This window comes from Bos taurus, chromosome 19, assembly GCF_002263795.3.
Source record: "Bos taurus isolate L1 Dominette 01449 registration number 42190680 breed Hereford chromosome 19, ARS-UCD2.0, whole genome shotgun sequence".
Classification (NCBI taxonomy): domain Eukaryota; kingdom Metazoa; phylum Chordata; class Mammalia; order Artiodactyla; family Bovidae; genus Bos; species Bos taurus.
Window position 1 is genome coordinate 11,714,300 of NC_037346.1, and position 16,565 is coordinate 11,730,864.

The 16,565-nt window shown below is 50.4% G+C and overlaps 1 protein-coding gene across 9 annotated transcripts in view; it reads right to left on the reverse strand.

Moving 5' to 3' along the window:
- The window catches only part of BCAS3 (BCAS3 microtubule associated cell migration factor), a 586,592-nt gene that overhangs the window by 14,588 nt on the left and 555,439 nt on the right, over window positions 1-16,565 (reverse strand). For 8 of the 9 annotated variants that reach the window (XM_059878411.1, XM_024980624.2, XM_059878412.1 and 5 more), the window contains one exon: window positions 9,006-9,173. In XM_059878411.1, coding sequence (XP_059734394.1) covers window positions 9,006-9,173 — 168 coding nt within the window. Of the gene's footprint in view, window positions 1-8,999; window positions 9,174-16,565 lie in introns of all 9 variants that reach the window. The other variant, XM_059878413.1, reaches the window with a different exon arrangement.

Genomic DNA, 16,565 nt, shown 5'->3' on the forward strand with positions numbered 1-16,565 from the left:
ACTTGGTAGGGGGCGAGGGCAGCAGGCCCCTGAACAGAGACAGGTCAGCAGGGCTTGTGCTGGGGATGATGGCCGAGGGTGTTGGCATGAACTATGAATGAGGGTGACTGTGGAGGGGGTGTCGGGGAGAGGCTGGAAAGGTGCGGCAGCCCAAAAGTGAAAGTGAAAGTGAAGTCGCTCAGTTGTGTCCGACTCTTAGCGACCCCATGGACTGCAGCCCACCAGGCTCCTCCATTCATGGGATTTTCCAGGCAAGAGTACTGGAGTGGGGTGCCATCGCCTTCTCCAGCAGGAGCCCGAAAGAGACTCTGAAATATGACGGCAGGGTCCCAGGCGGTCAGCTGTGGGCCCGGGAGGGCTGACAGGGAGAGCGGGCCCTAACATGAGGGTGATTTCCTTTTCTGGGGCTCCCGTCTCAGGAGTAATGGGTGGAAATGACTCAGATGATAGGACATTAAGAACCGGAAATTCTTCCTGGACATCTCCTTTTAATCCCACAGCGCTGAGTTATGATTTCACATCAAAGCTTTCATTTTCTCCTCCTTTGTCCATCGTAATAGGGGATATCTACCGCGTGGTGGTGTGACAGGACGTTTGCACAGGTGGCATGGAGTCTGAGGCATCAAAGCCGTTTGGGAGGTGGCGCCTTGAGGACAAGAAACAGGAGGAAACGAGGCGACCGAAGCGCTCAGCACGGGGAATGGCAGCGGCCAGGACGTGAAGGAACAGGAGGCCAAAGCTTACTACACTTCGTGGCTTCCCTCTCCCAGGCCTTAGAGGGGAAGAAAGGAGGCAGGGGAAGCTTTTTCTCTCCCTGAGGGCAGGAACTGTGCCCAGGGGCACCTCAAAGAGCCTGCCTACAAGGGGAACCCCAGAGAGACGGCACGGGTCTCCAGAGGAGGCAGTGGAGAGGAGGCCCTGAAAGCATTTTGTAAAGACACGGAAGGAGGAGAAAATCTAGGGCCCAACTAGGTAAAGCAAAGAAGGACCTACAGGACTGGCCAAGTTGCTTGGACGACAGTGCTTGCCGGAGAGTAGGGATGTTTAATAGCTAAGAGAGAGCTCTGTGGGTGGCTCAGCAGTGAAGAGTCCGCCTCCCAGTCCAGAAGACATGGGTTTGATCCCTGATCCGGGAAGATCCCACGTGCTGTGAAGCACCTAAGCCCCTGAGCTACAACTGAACCCACGTACCCTAGAGCCCATGCTCCGCAACCAGAGAAGACGCTGCAGTGAGAAGCCACGCCCTGCAACCAGAAAGTAGCCACTGCTGTCCCCAACTTTTTAGAGAAAAGCCCGTGCAACAACGAAGACCCAGCACAGCCAAAAAAACATAAATAAACAAAAAATTTGAAAGCTAAGAGAATTAATTCAGCCCCCATGCCTGCAAGTATGGTCATGTGATCACGTGGCACCTGTGATGGGAGGGGATATTATGGCTCCTGCTGCCTTAGCAGGAAAAGGTCCCCAAGACTCAGCAGCGAGGCAGGCAGGAGTTCCAGGCCCGTTGGAAGAGCTAATCCTAGAGGAAGAATGCAGGGGCCAGCGTGCTGGGTTATGTGTTTTGGGGTGCCTAGCTGGTCAACTCCAGTACCAATAACTAACACTGGTTGAGAGCTGAATTCCTTCAGTCCTGAAATGAAAGCTATTAGCGTGCATGCACGCGCACACACACACACACACACACACAGCGCTTTGAGTCATCTTTTGCAAAACATAGGTTGTCAGTGGATATTTATTAATTCACTTATTGAACCCTTCCTGTGATCATTTAAAAACTTCATACTGTTCAAAATGTGCTTTCCACGTTAAGAAAGAAAAAAGGTACTTTTCAAAGTACCCTACGCCTTTTCAAAGAGTAGAGGTAAAGATTTCTGACAGAAATCTTTGGAAGACCTTTAGTTGAAAATAATCTCATAGCCTTTTCAGCTGAGTAATTAATATACATTCAGGAAAACGCAGAGGATTTAGCAGAATAAACTAGAGCACTGGTTTCCAAACTAGATTACAATTCATCAATGTGTTGTAAAATCATTGATTTGTAAATCATTGATTGTGTTGTAAAATCAATTTAGCGGGTCCAGACTGCATTAAAAAAATGAAATAAAATAATCCTAGAGTGCTTTGCCTATACTACTGTTTTCTGAAAGTTCTGACTAAGAAATATTTGAGAGAAAGTATATTTGAGTAAGGAAGTTAAGTGTATGGAAGGTAAGAGGTAAAGACTGAGCCCCTAGTGTGATCCCCAAGAGTAATTGCTTCTGGACTAGAAGAGTCAGTTAAAGAGATGCTGGACACAGTTCCATGCGCTAAAGTAGGTCCTTGTTTGTTATTTTATACATAGTAGTGTGTATATGAGGAAAAGGCAACAGCACCCCACTCTAGTACTCTCGCCTGGAAAATCCCATGGATGGAGGAGCCTGGTAGGCTGCAGTCCATGGGGTCGCTGAGAGTCAGACATGACTGAGCAACTTCACTTTCACTTTTCACTTTCATGCATTGGAGGAGGAAATGGCAACCCACTTCAGTGTTCTTGCCTGGAGAATCCCAGGGACGGGGGAGCCTGGTGGGCTGCCGTCTATGGGGTCACACAGAGTCAGACACGACTGAAGTGACTTAGCAGCAGCAGCAGCAGCAGCAGTGTGTATATGAGGAGAAGGCAATGGCAACCCACTCCAGTACTCTCGCCTGGAAAATCCCACGGATAAAGGAGCCTGGTAGGCTGCAGTCCATGGGGTTGCTAAGAGTCAGACATGACTGAGCAACTTCACTTTCACTTTTCCTTTCATTCACTGGAGAAGGAAATGGCAACCCACTCCAGTGTTCTTGCCTGGAGAATCCCAGGAACGGGGGAACCTGGTGGGCTGCCGTCTATGGGGTCGCACAGAGTCGGACACGACTGAAGTGACTAAGCAGCACAGCAGCAGCAGTGTGTATATGTTAATCCCAAACTATACTCAGTATTTTGTAATAACTTACATGGGAAAAGAATCTGAAAAAACTATATATGTATGTATAACTGAATCACTTTGTTGTAACTGGAAACTAGCAACATTGTAATCAATTATATTTCAATTAAAAAAATACTTTAAAGAAAGAGAGGCTAGACAGAAAAAGTTGCAGCCTTTCCTACCCCAAGTGCTGTGATCAAACAGGAGAATGAAACAGTGTTCCCAGGACTGTGGGAAGCCACAGTCATGGGGAAGACATGGTCGCTCTTGACCGTGACTGCTGACTTAGTGAGCTCCTAAGAGTCAACAGCAGCCAGGGGAGGCAGCCTGCAACAGACACGTGTCAGGAATACTTCAAGCAGCTGATCAGGACCTGTGAATTAGGCCTAAGGGCGTCTGCTATTGGAGGTGGGAGAAAGCCAAAAAAAAAAAAAAAGACAAGGCTTAGCTAAATAGTGATTGAAAGAGTTAACGTCTCAAGTGACAATGAAATTAATATGTATCTAGGTGTTTATGAAAATTTTTTTGTGTTATATCTTTGCCATTTTTGTTTAGTTGCTAAGTTGTGTTTGACTCTTTGTGACCCCATGGACTAGACAGCCTGCCAGGCTCCTCTGTCCATGGGATTTCCCAAGCGAGGATACTGGAGTGGGTTGCCGTACCCTCCTCCAGGGGAATCTTCCAGACCCAGAGATCGAACTCTTACATCTTGCATCTCTTATGTTTCCTGCGTTGGCAGGAGGATTCTTTATGGCTGAGCCGCCAGGGAAGCCCAGGTTATATCTTCCCTCAGACACAAAACGACTGGGATAAGTAAATGTTTTGCTTATGGAAAAAAAAAAAATCCTATTTTTCTAGAAAAGGCAATATTGAAAGGAATGTCTGCTAAGCGGGAATTAGTCAAGTTATTTTGAGGGGGAGTGACGGAGAGAGGAGGGGGCCGCGGGAGACGGCATTCCAGGCCGAAGGAGAAGTATGTGCAGAGGCCCCGCAGGCAGACAGAGCACGTGTGCTCAGGGACCCTCCAGGGAGTTCAGCGGGACTGGGGCTCACCCAGAGCAGGGACAGGAGCCTGGAGAGAGGGCAGTGGCTGGTCATGAAGGACTTCGTGCACGACAGGCCGTGAATCCAGGAGAAGGACAAAGCTGAAGGCAGAGGAGTCCAGTGTATGGATATATGGAAACATAGGTAGGGGACTGGATGATGGGCTTGGAGATCAGGAGAGAAAGCCAACCTGGAGGCACTTTGGAAATCATCGGTTTATGGATAGTAACTGAGGCCACGGAAGTGGAGGAGATGGCCCTGGATGGATGGAGGGAGGGGAGAAAGGATTGAGATAGTGCCTTGAGATATGGATTTAAGGCTGACAGAGGAACAAAACTCAGGGAAAGGATGGAGAATTAGCTGGAGGCAGAAGAAACCAGGGGCGTGCGGGGAGGCAGGAACCACAGGGAGCTCACTCCAACATCACTGGGCCTGGCTCCCCAGGCCACGGCTGGGGCAACATGGGTACTCAGGGGGGACTCTGGGGTGGATGGGCGTTGTGGCTGCTCCAGCTGTGGGCAGGGGCTGCTCCTCCTCTGGACAGGAGGAAAGGGGGTTTTCAGGGTCTGGGTGCAGGAGGCCACAGGATTTCTCAAATGCTGACCACTCTCTTCTGAGTGGGAGAGACAAGCTGGTGGGTAAGAGATTTGAGGGGAACAGGTAATCTGAAATAGTGTCCATCAAGAAGGAAAGAGACCGATTTCAAGATGGTGGATGGATGGAGCCCAGGTACCATACTGAATAAAGAGCAGACTAATTCATACTCAATAAACAGCAGTAACATGGGGAAAATAATAAAATACAAACTCTCAGAGGACCAGAGACATGGAGACTCTGTAAGGGAAAGAAAACAGGCTGGAAGCCACAGCAGTAAAGCAGGGGCTACAGCAAAGCTGCTAACATCCAGGTTAAGTGCAGGATCCCATTCACCCAGCAGTTCCTGCACATCTGCCACATGCCAAACACCATTCTAGGCACTGGTGTCTCCTGTGAAAGACGAGTGCAAACTGAGAATTGGGAAAAAATGCAGAAAGACTGCCTGGGCTCACTGGGGAGTAGAGACCGCACATTGGCAGAGGGGCACCGACCCATCTGAATAATTCACGACTTTTCTTCAGCCACCTAAGTGTACAGGCAGAGTTGGCCTGACCTAAATTTTGCTTTGCTGAATGGGGAGATGTGATGATATTAGAGAGAAAGCAATTTAGTCAGTTATTTTTGAGCTGGACTTGCAAATCCCACATGTGATCTAATTATTCATAGACTACTTGGTCAGCAGCCAACCTGGAGGACAGAGCCAACACCTGCCTCAGAGTTAACCATGTTTTAAAATGGATCTTCTCTGACTTTTATATGCATGGTGAAAGTGAAAGTGTTAGTCGCTCAGTCGTGTCTGGCTCTTCGTGACTTCATGGACTGTAGCCCGCCAGGTTCCTCTGCCCATGGGATTCTCCAGCCAAGAATACCGGAGTGGGTTGCCATTTCCTTCTCCAGGGGATCTTTCCCAACCAGGGAACAAACCCGGGTCTCCCGCATTCCAGGCAGACTTCGCTGTCAGAGCTACCAGGGAAGCCCCATGCACAGAGATCTTGTCCAACTGCAGCTGCTGAGTCAGCAGGGTTCGGTGGGGCCTGAGAGTCTGCATTTCTAATCAGTTTCCGGATAGAGATGTTGCTGCTGGTTCACATACCACTCTTGGAAGAGTAAGGTTTTGAAAGGCTTTGCTTTCCTTTGGGGGAGAGCTGGTTTGCACTACGGTGCAGCTTACCAGTGGAATGCTGGAGCTGGCTGACTGTTACACTTTCACGAATTCTGCTCGATGACTGACATCGTGTTGACAGCCTGAAACTGGCTGTAATGGGAGCTTCTATGCTATGGAAATGCCCAAATGCTATAAATCAGGACTTTCCTGCTTCCCTTTGCAGAGCTGGCTGTTAAACACTTACTAGCACATCACTGGCTGAATCTGTATAACAGTGAAACATGGATACAGGGGACTTCGGCGTCAGGGGTCATGAAAGCGTGTGCCATTCACACCTTGATAAAGAGGCCACCTGTCCCGGATGTACACTCAACAAAGAACCTGCTGGAGGCATTACAGGAACCGATCGTCTCTGCCGCCTCAGAGTAACCAACAGAGGTAGACGCCTGGGTCACCCTATCCTCCACCCAGAGAAGCAGGTTGTAGAAAGAGACAGGGACCAGGAGGCTCCTTGAGCAAAGGGTGACTTGCAGGAAATTCTCACCCACATCACACTGTACTTCCCTGGCTATCCCCGGGCAGCAGGCCGACTCTACTGTGGGTGTGTTAGCCTGCCCTTTCTAGGACCCACGGCTGCACTGCTAGGCTGATACTTTATCTGGAGTTGCGAAATGTGAAGACTGAATCTCAACAAAGGCAGAGGGGAACAGGTTAACTTCCACGATATCTGCTTTACATAGTGACCTTTAAAATCAAGGCAGAGATGGGACTTCCCCAGCGGTCCAGTGGTTAAGACTTCGCGTTCTAACGCAGAGGGTGAGGGGTTCAATCCCTGGTCAGGGAGCTGGGATCCCACATATCTCAAGGCCAAATACCAAAATACAGAAGAGAAGCAGTGTTATAACAAATTCAATAAGGACATAAAAAATGGTCCACATCAAAAATAAAAAAATCTTAAAAAATAAAAAACCAAGGCAGAGTTTTATATATATATATATATATAAAATACACACACACACACACACACACACACACACACGTCAAAGTAAACCAAATGAATCCCATTTGGTGACAGTTTGGGGAGGAAAATGAAATCCCTCAGCTCTCAAAGGGCGTCTCCTATTTTCTGACCTGTGGGTCAGGCAGTTTTAATTTCCTCTCTCCCTCTCTCTCTTTTTTTAATTTCATGAACCCGCTTAAGGCCACAAAGACTCCTGAATCCCTCAGCTGTCCGGCAGATGAACTGCTGCCAGCTTCTCTCAGGTTGCTAATGGTCCGTGCCAGGCTGAAGTTCCCCAGCCCGGCCTAAGCGCGCCTTCCCGTCTGCTGGATGATACGGTCGGGCTCTCCGGGGCTTCGGAGGAAGGCGGCCAGGAGGAGGGCCGACCCTGAGCCGCTCTGGCCCTGGAAGAGCGGCTCCTGGGCATGTGTCACACTGGCCCTGCTGGTGTGAGCGGTGCTGGACGGGGCCCCAGGGGTACAGGGGAAAGCTGGGCTGCAAGTGAGGCTCATGAAGGGAAAAGCTTTTCTTCCTGTCGGCCAGCTTCTGAGCAAAATGGGGTTAGTAAGTGTTAGTCCCCCAGTCGTGTCTGACTCTGCGATTCCATGGACAGTAGCCCGCCAGGCTCCTCTGCCCATGGGATTCTCCAGGCAAGAATATTGGAATGGGTAGTGATTCCCTCTTCCAGGGGATCTTCCCAACCCAGGGATCAAACCCAGGTCTCCTGCACTGCGGGCATATCCTTTACCATCTGAGCCACCAGGGAAGCCACACGGGTTCAAGTCCCCTGATAATGGCTCTGCTCTTCATCTCCAGGTCCAGGTGGGAGAACAATGGTGTGATGACCTGCCATTCACAAGTTGGAGGGTTTTACAAGGAGGGCTGAGAGGTGGTGTGCCTGTGTGTGTGGGATTCAAGGCTAGAACACGATTGGTTGCAGCTTCCAAGGCCTGCATCTTCCTTTCCAGGGAAGAAGGAGGCATGGAGCAGGGTGAGGCGGGGCTGGTCCTCAGAGACGGCGGTCTCCCGTGGCTGGATAAGGCACCTCTCCATCTCTAGCCAACTCCCTCTCTTGCTATTCTGTTCGTTTGCCAATTATCACATGAGCGCTATGGGCAGGCATGAAGCTAATGCTGTGGAGATAGAGTTGAGGACAATATGTCTCTATCCTCTTAGGACAGAAACAGAGGAACTGAATGGGATGGGAAAGAAGAGAGGGAAAACCTAACCGCTAAACCCAAATATCTAAAAGGCCTAGAGGTTCCACAGGGAATCGGGACTGCGTCATAGTGTTAGGCATTCTGAGTTCTGCCAAAAATGCTTTGACTCTGTCTTGCTGGTCCTGCTTCCTGTCCAGGCGTGTCCGTTTCTCCTCCCTGGGATCCTCTCTCCAAGGAGGCGCATGGAGTGGGGACGAGCGGTTCACGGTGAAGGACAACAGGCTTGAGAGGAGTCAGGCAGGCAAGAGCAGGAAGACCTGCAGCCAGGATCTGAGGATCTGTGCTCCATCCCCTGGTGACCTCAGAACACCGAGAAGACGCCTGTCGGGTGGTCCTCCTCGGACATAAACACTGAGCTAGAGCCCTCACTCACAACACAGATGTCTAGGAGGAGCTTTTGAAAAAAGGAGAGGCAGGCTGGATTGTAATTCTGTAGAGATGGAAGGGTTATGGCTTTCCTAAGTGCATATGTGTGTGTGTGTGTGTGTGTGCGCTTACAGCTGCTTGCCTGGGGCAGGGCTCACCCAATCATCTAAGGATGCAAGAAACTGCCCTAGTCCCCAGCCGCTGGACTCAGTGGCAGACAACAGTACCACGGCCAAAGGCAGCATAAGAAAGAGCTGTCTGGCAGGGGTGGGGTGTGGTCACACCAAGCCCGTCTGCTTCATCCTTGCCCCTCGGGGCTTGCAGGACCCACCGACACTCGCCAATCTCTAAAGCCTGCAGCAGGGCAGAGGCAGGTGCGCTGCCTTAGCGTTCGTCGCCCAAGGGCTGCTGAAACCTTAGTGGGCAAGGCGGTCCCTTTCCCTGGAGAAGGCTGTCCTTCAGGGCACCGCCTGTACAGCACAGTGGCGGAACCACAGCAAGTCTGTAGGCAGCAGCCCATGGAGCAGGGGTCGGTTCCATAGGAACTCCCCTCTGCACTGGGTTTCCCAATACCAGAGCTTCCAGAATGGATGGCAACCAGAGTGTTAACTAGAGAAACACGGTGGGTTAAGACAAACACACGCACCCTCTCCCAGCAGAGAAGCCCCACACTCACAGGCGCCGCTCACGACCAAGTCAGGCTAGGAGTGCGAGCCCACCTTTACCTGTTCCGGGTCCCACCACGTCCCGGCTCGGGGACTCAGCCATGGCGTCGGCCAGCCGCTCCCGCAGGCCCTCCTCGGTGTGCTCCATGGAGGCCATGTGCCGCAGCCCAAAGCCCTCTGGCCAGCTCCCGCACACCTCCAGCAGGGTCACGCTCCGGTCGAAGGTACCTGCAGCACACACGGGGACATCCGACCTGAGTCACCTTGCAGAGAGGGCAGGCTGTTCTCGCCGCTGGCCCACCGCCACCTCCCCGCCCCCGCCCGGGGCCTGTTTCAGCCCTTCCCGAGGCCGGAGGAAGGAACACCATGAAACATGGATGCACGGGGCAGAACGAGACGGCTCATGCCACCAGCTCAGGGCATGGAGATTTCCACAATGTGGGGTTAGTAGTTTTTGAACTGTTTTCGTTTTTCCTATTGAGTGGCCTGTAAGATCTTTATTCCCTGACTAGGATCGAACCTGGGCCCTCAGCAGTGAAAACATAAAAAAGAGTCCTAAGCACTGAACTGCTAGGGAATTCCTTGAACTGTTTTCAGAGGATCTATAGGGTTCCCCTGAAGTACTCAGGGACTACTTCAGGCTGGAGGTCAAGGGCAGCAGAATTCTTGCCCAGGTTCAAGCAAAACTACCCTACTTGACTCCGTTAATGCAACAGGGCTTCCCCTAAAGCTTCATTTTTAAAAGGGCTTACCGAGTTCACATTAAAAAAAAAAAACACAATGCTTTCAAAGCCACTATAGCCTCTAATCTGTACCAAACGTCCTCGTCTCACATCTGAAGCTCAGAAAAGTTATATCCCAAGATCCAACAGCAGGTTTGTGGGCCGGTTTGGTTCAAGGACTTGGATGCCCTGACAGTTCGGTCTACACCTCATTCTCCTCCACTGCACAGACTTCCCCAGGACATGCGCATCACTGGGGCACCATCTGGGGGGGCGGCAGCAGGAGGGCTGGGTGACAGCATCTTCTACAAAGACCATTCCTCCATCGGAAGCTGCACCCCAGTTCCAAAGAATACACGGTGCTCTGCTGAACGCCAAGCTTAGACTTTACATGCAAGATCACTTCAAAGGCTACCTTTAAATGATTCGACTTTATTATACAGCAAGTCTTCTGTGAAGCTTATTTCAGCCGCTCTCTCTTGGAAGGAGATTACAATCATGCTCTGTTACTTTAAGCACATACCCTTTCCCCAGTGATTAGGTAATGAATCCACCACATTTATTGGGCATGGTTCCTGCCAGCACCAGGAAGATGGGGAAAAAATGCAAATGCCAATGTTTCCCCAAGTTAAAAGTACACCAACACACACTCTTTTTATCGGGCCTTGCTTCTCCTCTTTGATCAGCCGTCAGAAACTATCTTCCCTCGGCAGTCTGGACTGGGCAGCGTCAGCACACACTCTCTGCCAATGACAGGTGGTAATAGAGAGGGTGCGAGCCCCAGCCCCGGCAGGCGGCCCTGCCTCTGATAACGGCCCAAGCATCGAGGTGATAACCATTCGTAAACACTCCGACAGCCGGTGACTCCATACATCAGCAAAGAGGGCCAGATAATCCTGGGCTCTCCTGACCAGACAAAGGCCCTTGGCCAGTCCGCTGGGATTTCTATGTGTGGCTGGGGTCACTTTTGGCTCCTGAATGTCATCAGCCAAGTTTGGCTTTGATTTATCTCTTGCCTAGTTGGAGGGTAGATTCCTGGTGCCGGAGGAATGGGCAGCGTCTATAAATGTATCTCCCCAGGAAGAGGCCCACCTGGGGCGGGGGTTGCTGGGGATCAGCTTGCTGGGTGGCACCTGGGAACAGGGACCTGCCCCGCACCACATCCTCTCTCCATCGGGCAGGGTCAGGTGATGGGCCTGGAGTGCTCAGAGTGTCAGCCCCCCAAGAGGCCTGGGCTGTGCTCATCCTGCCCTGGAGCCCACATTCAGTATCAGCATCAACCATGACTCAAAGGTGCCCAGTCCCCAAGGACACGCAAGGACTGATGACACCCAGCGGACTGGCGATTCCACTGTCCACTCACTAAGTGGGGAGAGGCAGGTCCGTGCATGTCCCTTTTCCATTTCTGAAGTGGAGCTAGTAACACTTTGCCCTGTGTCAAAGGAGGGGAGAGATTAAGTGCGGTTCCTGCCAGCTCTCCTCCAGCACTGCCCCACTCTTAGTTGACAAGATCAAGAGCTACAGCGCCACTGTTTCCCTGAAGGGTCTGCCTGGGACGTCTATGCCTAGTAATTTACAGAAGAGGAGATTAACAATAATACACGTGCACACTCCTCTGCCCTGTGCACTCAGGGCTGAGGCAGCAGCTTCTTCTTCTTTTTTTAATGGAGAGAGATGTCCCAGAGCCAGGGAAAGGAAAGAGAATCATCGCTCCTTTTCTCACTTTGCAAGAGCACAGTGCCTGCCTTGAGAAAGGTGCTCAGTTAAGGTTTGTATGGACTGTGTTCGGAAGTCAGGGCAGGTAAGCTGAGAGCAGGACCAGGAGGAATATCAGAAGCCAAATCAGGAAGACAACAAAACAGCCGTGACAGAGGGTCAAGGCCAGAGGAGTCTGTAATATTTTAAGGGACAAAGTGACAGGATACAGGAGAAAAAGATCAGGAGTTAGTGTTATAGTGGAGAATGGAAGCAGAGATACAGGCTCCAACACAGAGGAGCTGTGTGTGTACTGGCTCTGGGCAAGCCAATTATCTTTCTGGGCCTCTGACTCCTCATCCATAAAAGTGGAAAACCCATACAGTCTCACAGGGGTGTTGCAGGGTGTGTGTTAGATAAATGGCATATGGTGAGCTCTCTGCACATAAGGGGTATGCGTGTGTATATGTGAATAACAAGTCTGCACCATGGGAAGCATCATCATAGATGGTGACTATCACGACGATCCTGAGAGGCATGACAGGCACCACTCCAGCATATGGAAGAGGAGCTGAAAGCTCAGAGAGATTCAGGGCGGCTCAGGGTCTCCGAGTGACAGATCTGGAACACAGGCTGCTGGTCCTTAGCTAGCTCATTCTATCAGCTGCATCTGCCCTGGAGAACTGTTCTAGGGAGAAATCACCCCTGTCTTTCTTAACTTGTTCTGGGAACTCCTGTCACCTTCATCCATGGCCTTTTAAACATGCTTCCCATTCCCAACCTGCCCAAGTTTCTCAGAGTATCATGATTAAAGCTATAACAAACCTAGACAGTGTATTAAAAAGTAGAGACATCACTTTGCTGACAAAGGTCCGTCTAGTCAAAGCTATGGTTTTCCCAGTAGTCATGTACAGATGTGAGTGTTGGACCATAAAGAAGGCTGAGCACCTTGAATTGACTCCTTCACACTGTGGTGCTGGAGAAGACTCTTGAGTCCCTTAGACTTCAAGGAGATCAAACCAGTCAATCCTAAAGGAAATTGACCCTGAATATTCATTGGGAGGACTGATGCTGAAGCTGAAGCTCCAATACTTTGGCCACTTGATGGGAAGAGCCAACTCACTGGAAAAGACCCTGATGCTGGGACAGATTGAGGGCAGGAGGAGAAGGGGACGACAGAGGATGAGATGGTTGGATAGCATCATCGACTCAATGGAGATGAGTTTGAGCAAACTCTGGGAGATGGTGAAGGTCAGGGAGGCCTGACATGCTGCAGTCCATGGGGTGGGTCACAAAGAATCAGACACGACTGAGCGACTGAACAACAAACAAATCACGATTATGCTGAGGAGCCATCCTGTCTGTTGAATGGCACATAGGAGAAAAGAAAAATTGACAGGAGATCCAGTCTGCTCTCTCTCAGCAGGGGCGCTGTGAGGAAGCAGCGGGTGGGAGGCTGGGGATACAAAAGGGAAGTGAAGTATCAGTCACTCAGCCGTGTCTGACTCTTTGTGACCCCATGGACTGTAGCCCTCCAGGCGCCTCTGTCCATGGAATTTTTCAGGCAAGAATACTGGACTGGGAAGCCGTTTCCTTCTCCAGAGGATCTTCCCAACCCAGGTCTCCCACATTGCAGGCAGATTCTTTACCAGCTGAGCTACCAGGGATCCCCTACCCATGCAAGTGTTCAGCAAAGGAGCACCCAATCATTTCTACTGTCCTGAGAGGCCATGGAGAGGATGTACTTAGTGGGTGAGGAGGAGTCCCAGAGAGGCTCAGCAATGCCCCTTCCTGCCCATCCTTCCACCCTTTCAGTGCAGATGAGGGCAGCAAAGGAGCTCACGAGGTCTCCTCGTCCTGGAGCGAGAGAAGGGCTGCAGGTGTGTGTGTGCGTCAGCAGGCGCTGGGGTGAGAGGCCAAGCCCTGGGGAGAGTGAGGTCACCTCTGGGCTCTTAAGCAACTGCATATCTTGTCAGCGTGGTCAACGCTGCCATCATTCATCTGGCCAGCCCACAGACACTCCATCAGATGGGCTGGCCCTTCGAGCCCCATTACAGGGGGGAAGGGTCAGTTTCAAGGGGGAGAAGACACTTAGCACAGGCTGCTTGCAAAGCACAAAATGCACATACTTAGCAACTCAGATCTTTAGCTGAAGCAACCCTCTGCTGTTTACCAAGCCCTCTCACGTTGATTATTTTGGTGAACTCACACATTCATTAAATATGGATTAGTGTCCACTGTGATATGAGTCAAGCACTGTGCTGAGGGGTGGGGATACAAAGCGAGCCAAAAAAAAAAAAAAAAAAAGGCCCACAAAGCTCGGGGAAGCAGCTGTGATCACCATTTCACAGATGTGCATTTTACTGAGACTGAGAGTGGTGAGACAACTGAAGGTCACCAGTCCTGAGAGTGACAGTTTTCCCTGATACTTCCTGGGAGCCCCTTCCATCAGGCCCACCTCCCACCCTACTCTTCCTGGAATATTTCTAAGATTCAGTTTAAGTCCCATTGGAGCAACGAAATCTTGTTATAATGATAATCGAAATCAGGAGCGCTCTTCCACAAAGTTTGATTGTCTACAAAGTTCTTTACCTGTTGGGGTGAAGCTGGTGAAAGAGATAAACTTACCACCCCCCAAGTGTGTGTGTTGGCAAACAGGAAATGATACAGGCCATTCTGGGGTACTGACGGATGCCCCTGTAGCCCATCCTCAGATTCCCAGGTTAATGAGCTCGGTTTCATGGCGTCTTTCCCACGCTGCCTGACACGATTCACACGATCTGCCCTTCAACCTAGTTTAGAAGCTGCTTGAGGGCATGGATTCCTCCAGAAGCCACAAGTCTGTAATAAACACTGGGCTTTGTGTATTGCGCTTGCTCAGAACATGTTTATTGACTGATTACAACCATCTGAGAAATTTGACAGTCACTCTGGAGTCAATATACCCTTTGGGCGTATTGTCCCAGAGGTTATACCTCTCGGGCCAGCATGGTGAGGGGAGAGATGGAGGTAGGCAGAAAAAAAAGCTAAAATTAGAGGAAGGAAAAAGCTAAGTAAGTGAGCAGAAAATGCTGCAATATCAGTTCCTACCGTCTTCTGTGCACTTATTTTAGAGCCCAGATTCTGGGAACTGGAGGAACCAAAACAATCTGCCTTAATGGTAACAGAGAGTCACGCTCGTACAGGTGAGCCACCTGAATCCTTCATCCCGACCGGGCATCCTGTGTTACACTGTCTCCCCAGAGGAGAAACAGGTCAGGTTCTGGGGTTTCACACGCCCATTAAAGGCCTGCCAATGACAGCTGGTGAGCCAGCAAGGTCCTGGGGAGGCTGGGGGCACATGTGCTCTTTTGTGCACCACTGTCGAGGGGCAGGGAAGACCAGTGGGTGAGGCAGCATGGGGGAGCTGGGATGTCCTCGGAGCTGATACTGTCTAATCACACCCTCGCTGTTTAGGAGACCGTGGCTCAGCCTCCGCTTTGGACTTTCATGAGACCCTGCTGATCTGATTTCCAGCCACCGGGGAGGCCTGATACCAAGAGTAAACTTGTCATTAAACAATGCTCTTCAAGGCACAAGCCCTTGGGATGAGAGCGTGTGATGATCATGACACCCATGATAACTCAGAGATGATCCCAGGCATGATGAGACCAGCTACTGGAGAGTCTCCCAGCCTACTCTCCAAACTGAGCTCCAGACTGGTGCTTTCTCTACACGACAGGTGCTCTCACATAAGCATGGGGTGCGGATATTAGCTTCCTGGCTATTAGGTGTGGCCGCAGGCATGTTTCACTATGTCAGCATGCGCTATGCCGTGGCTAACAGACATGGGGAAGGGAGGCTGAGGGCAGAGGAGGACCCCACCTGTCCCTCTCAATCCTCCAGGTCACTTCCAAGCTAGCTGTAACCCACATCCACCGACGGAGTACAGAGCAATCTTGTGGACTCAGATTATCAAATGTTCACCAAACTTGTGGCCGGGTACTACCTGTGTTCCACAGTCATCCATTTGGCTGTGAGGCTCAGATTTGGGAGTTAAGTCATTTCTAAAGGCTCTACTTCTCCAGTTTAGAAGTGAACTTAGGAAGAAAAGGGAAAGGTACCAACAAAGCACAGAAACACCTAGGCTGATGCTGAAAGCCGGGGGTGCGTCCAGACGTGTCCTCACGGGCCCTCGGGACCACGAGCAGGAAGGGACTATACACTGCTCATCAGAGGTCCGTGAATGGACAGCTGTGAGGGGCCAACATGTCAAAGGCACCTGATCCAGGGAAGAGGAGTTCAACAGTAACTGAGATACCAAGAATTTCTTTGTAACGTAAAATAGAGGGGTTAAAAGCAACGATACAAATGAACTTATTTACAAAACAGAAACAGACACACAGACTTGGAGAAGGAACTTGTGGTTGCCAGTGGGTAAGGGAGGTGGGAAGGGATGATTAGGAAGCTCGGGATGGACATGTACTCAATGCTATATTTGAAATGGATGGCCAACGAGGTCCTACAATATAGCACAGGGAACTCTGTTCAATGCTGTGTGGCGGTCTGCAGGGGAGGGGAGTTTGGGGGAGAACGGACACATGTATATGTATGGCTGAGTCCCTCTGCTGTCCACCTGAAACTATCACAACATTGTTAATCTGCTATACTCCAATACAAAATAAAAAGCTTTAAAATAAACAGATAAATACATTAGTGAATAGGAAAAAAAAATAGTCATTCTGACAACTACTTGCCCAACTGCAATGTTTGATCACAACTAATACTTTAAAATATAGACGACAAATCCAGACATCCAGGCTGTAACTGGAATTCTCCCATTAGCTTTTCTGCTTACTCTAGGCCTTAGCTTCCCCACTTACCACATGGAGAATAAACGAGTGACCCTCATTTAAGGGGTCTGCTAATATCTTCAATGTAATTCATAGTAATGCATTAACAGAGTAATGGTGAAATGATGTTTGAGGTGCCTAGGGTATCCAAGGGCACCAAATTTCATTTTCTGTGAAAAAGTGAAAGTCACTCAGTTGTGTCCAACTCTGCGACCCCATGGACTATACAGTCCATGGAATTCTCCAGGCCAGAATACTGAAGTGGGTAGCCTATCCCTTCTCTAGCAGATCTTCCTAACCCAGGAATTGAACTGGGGTCTCCTGCATTGCAGGTGGATTCTTTACCAGCTCAGCTACCAGGGAAGCCCTCA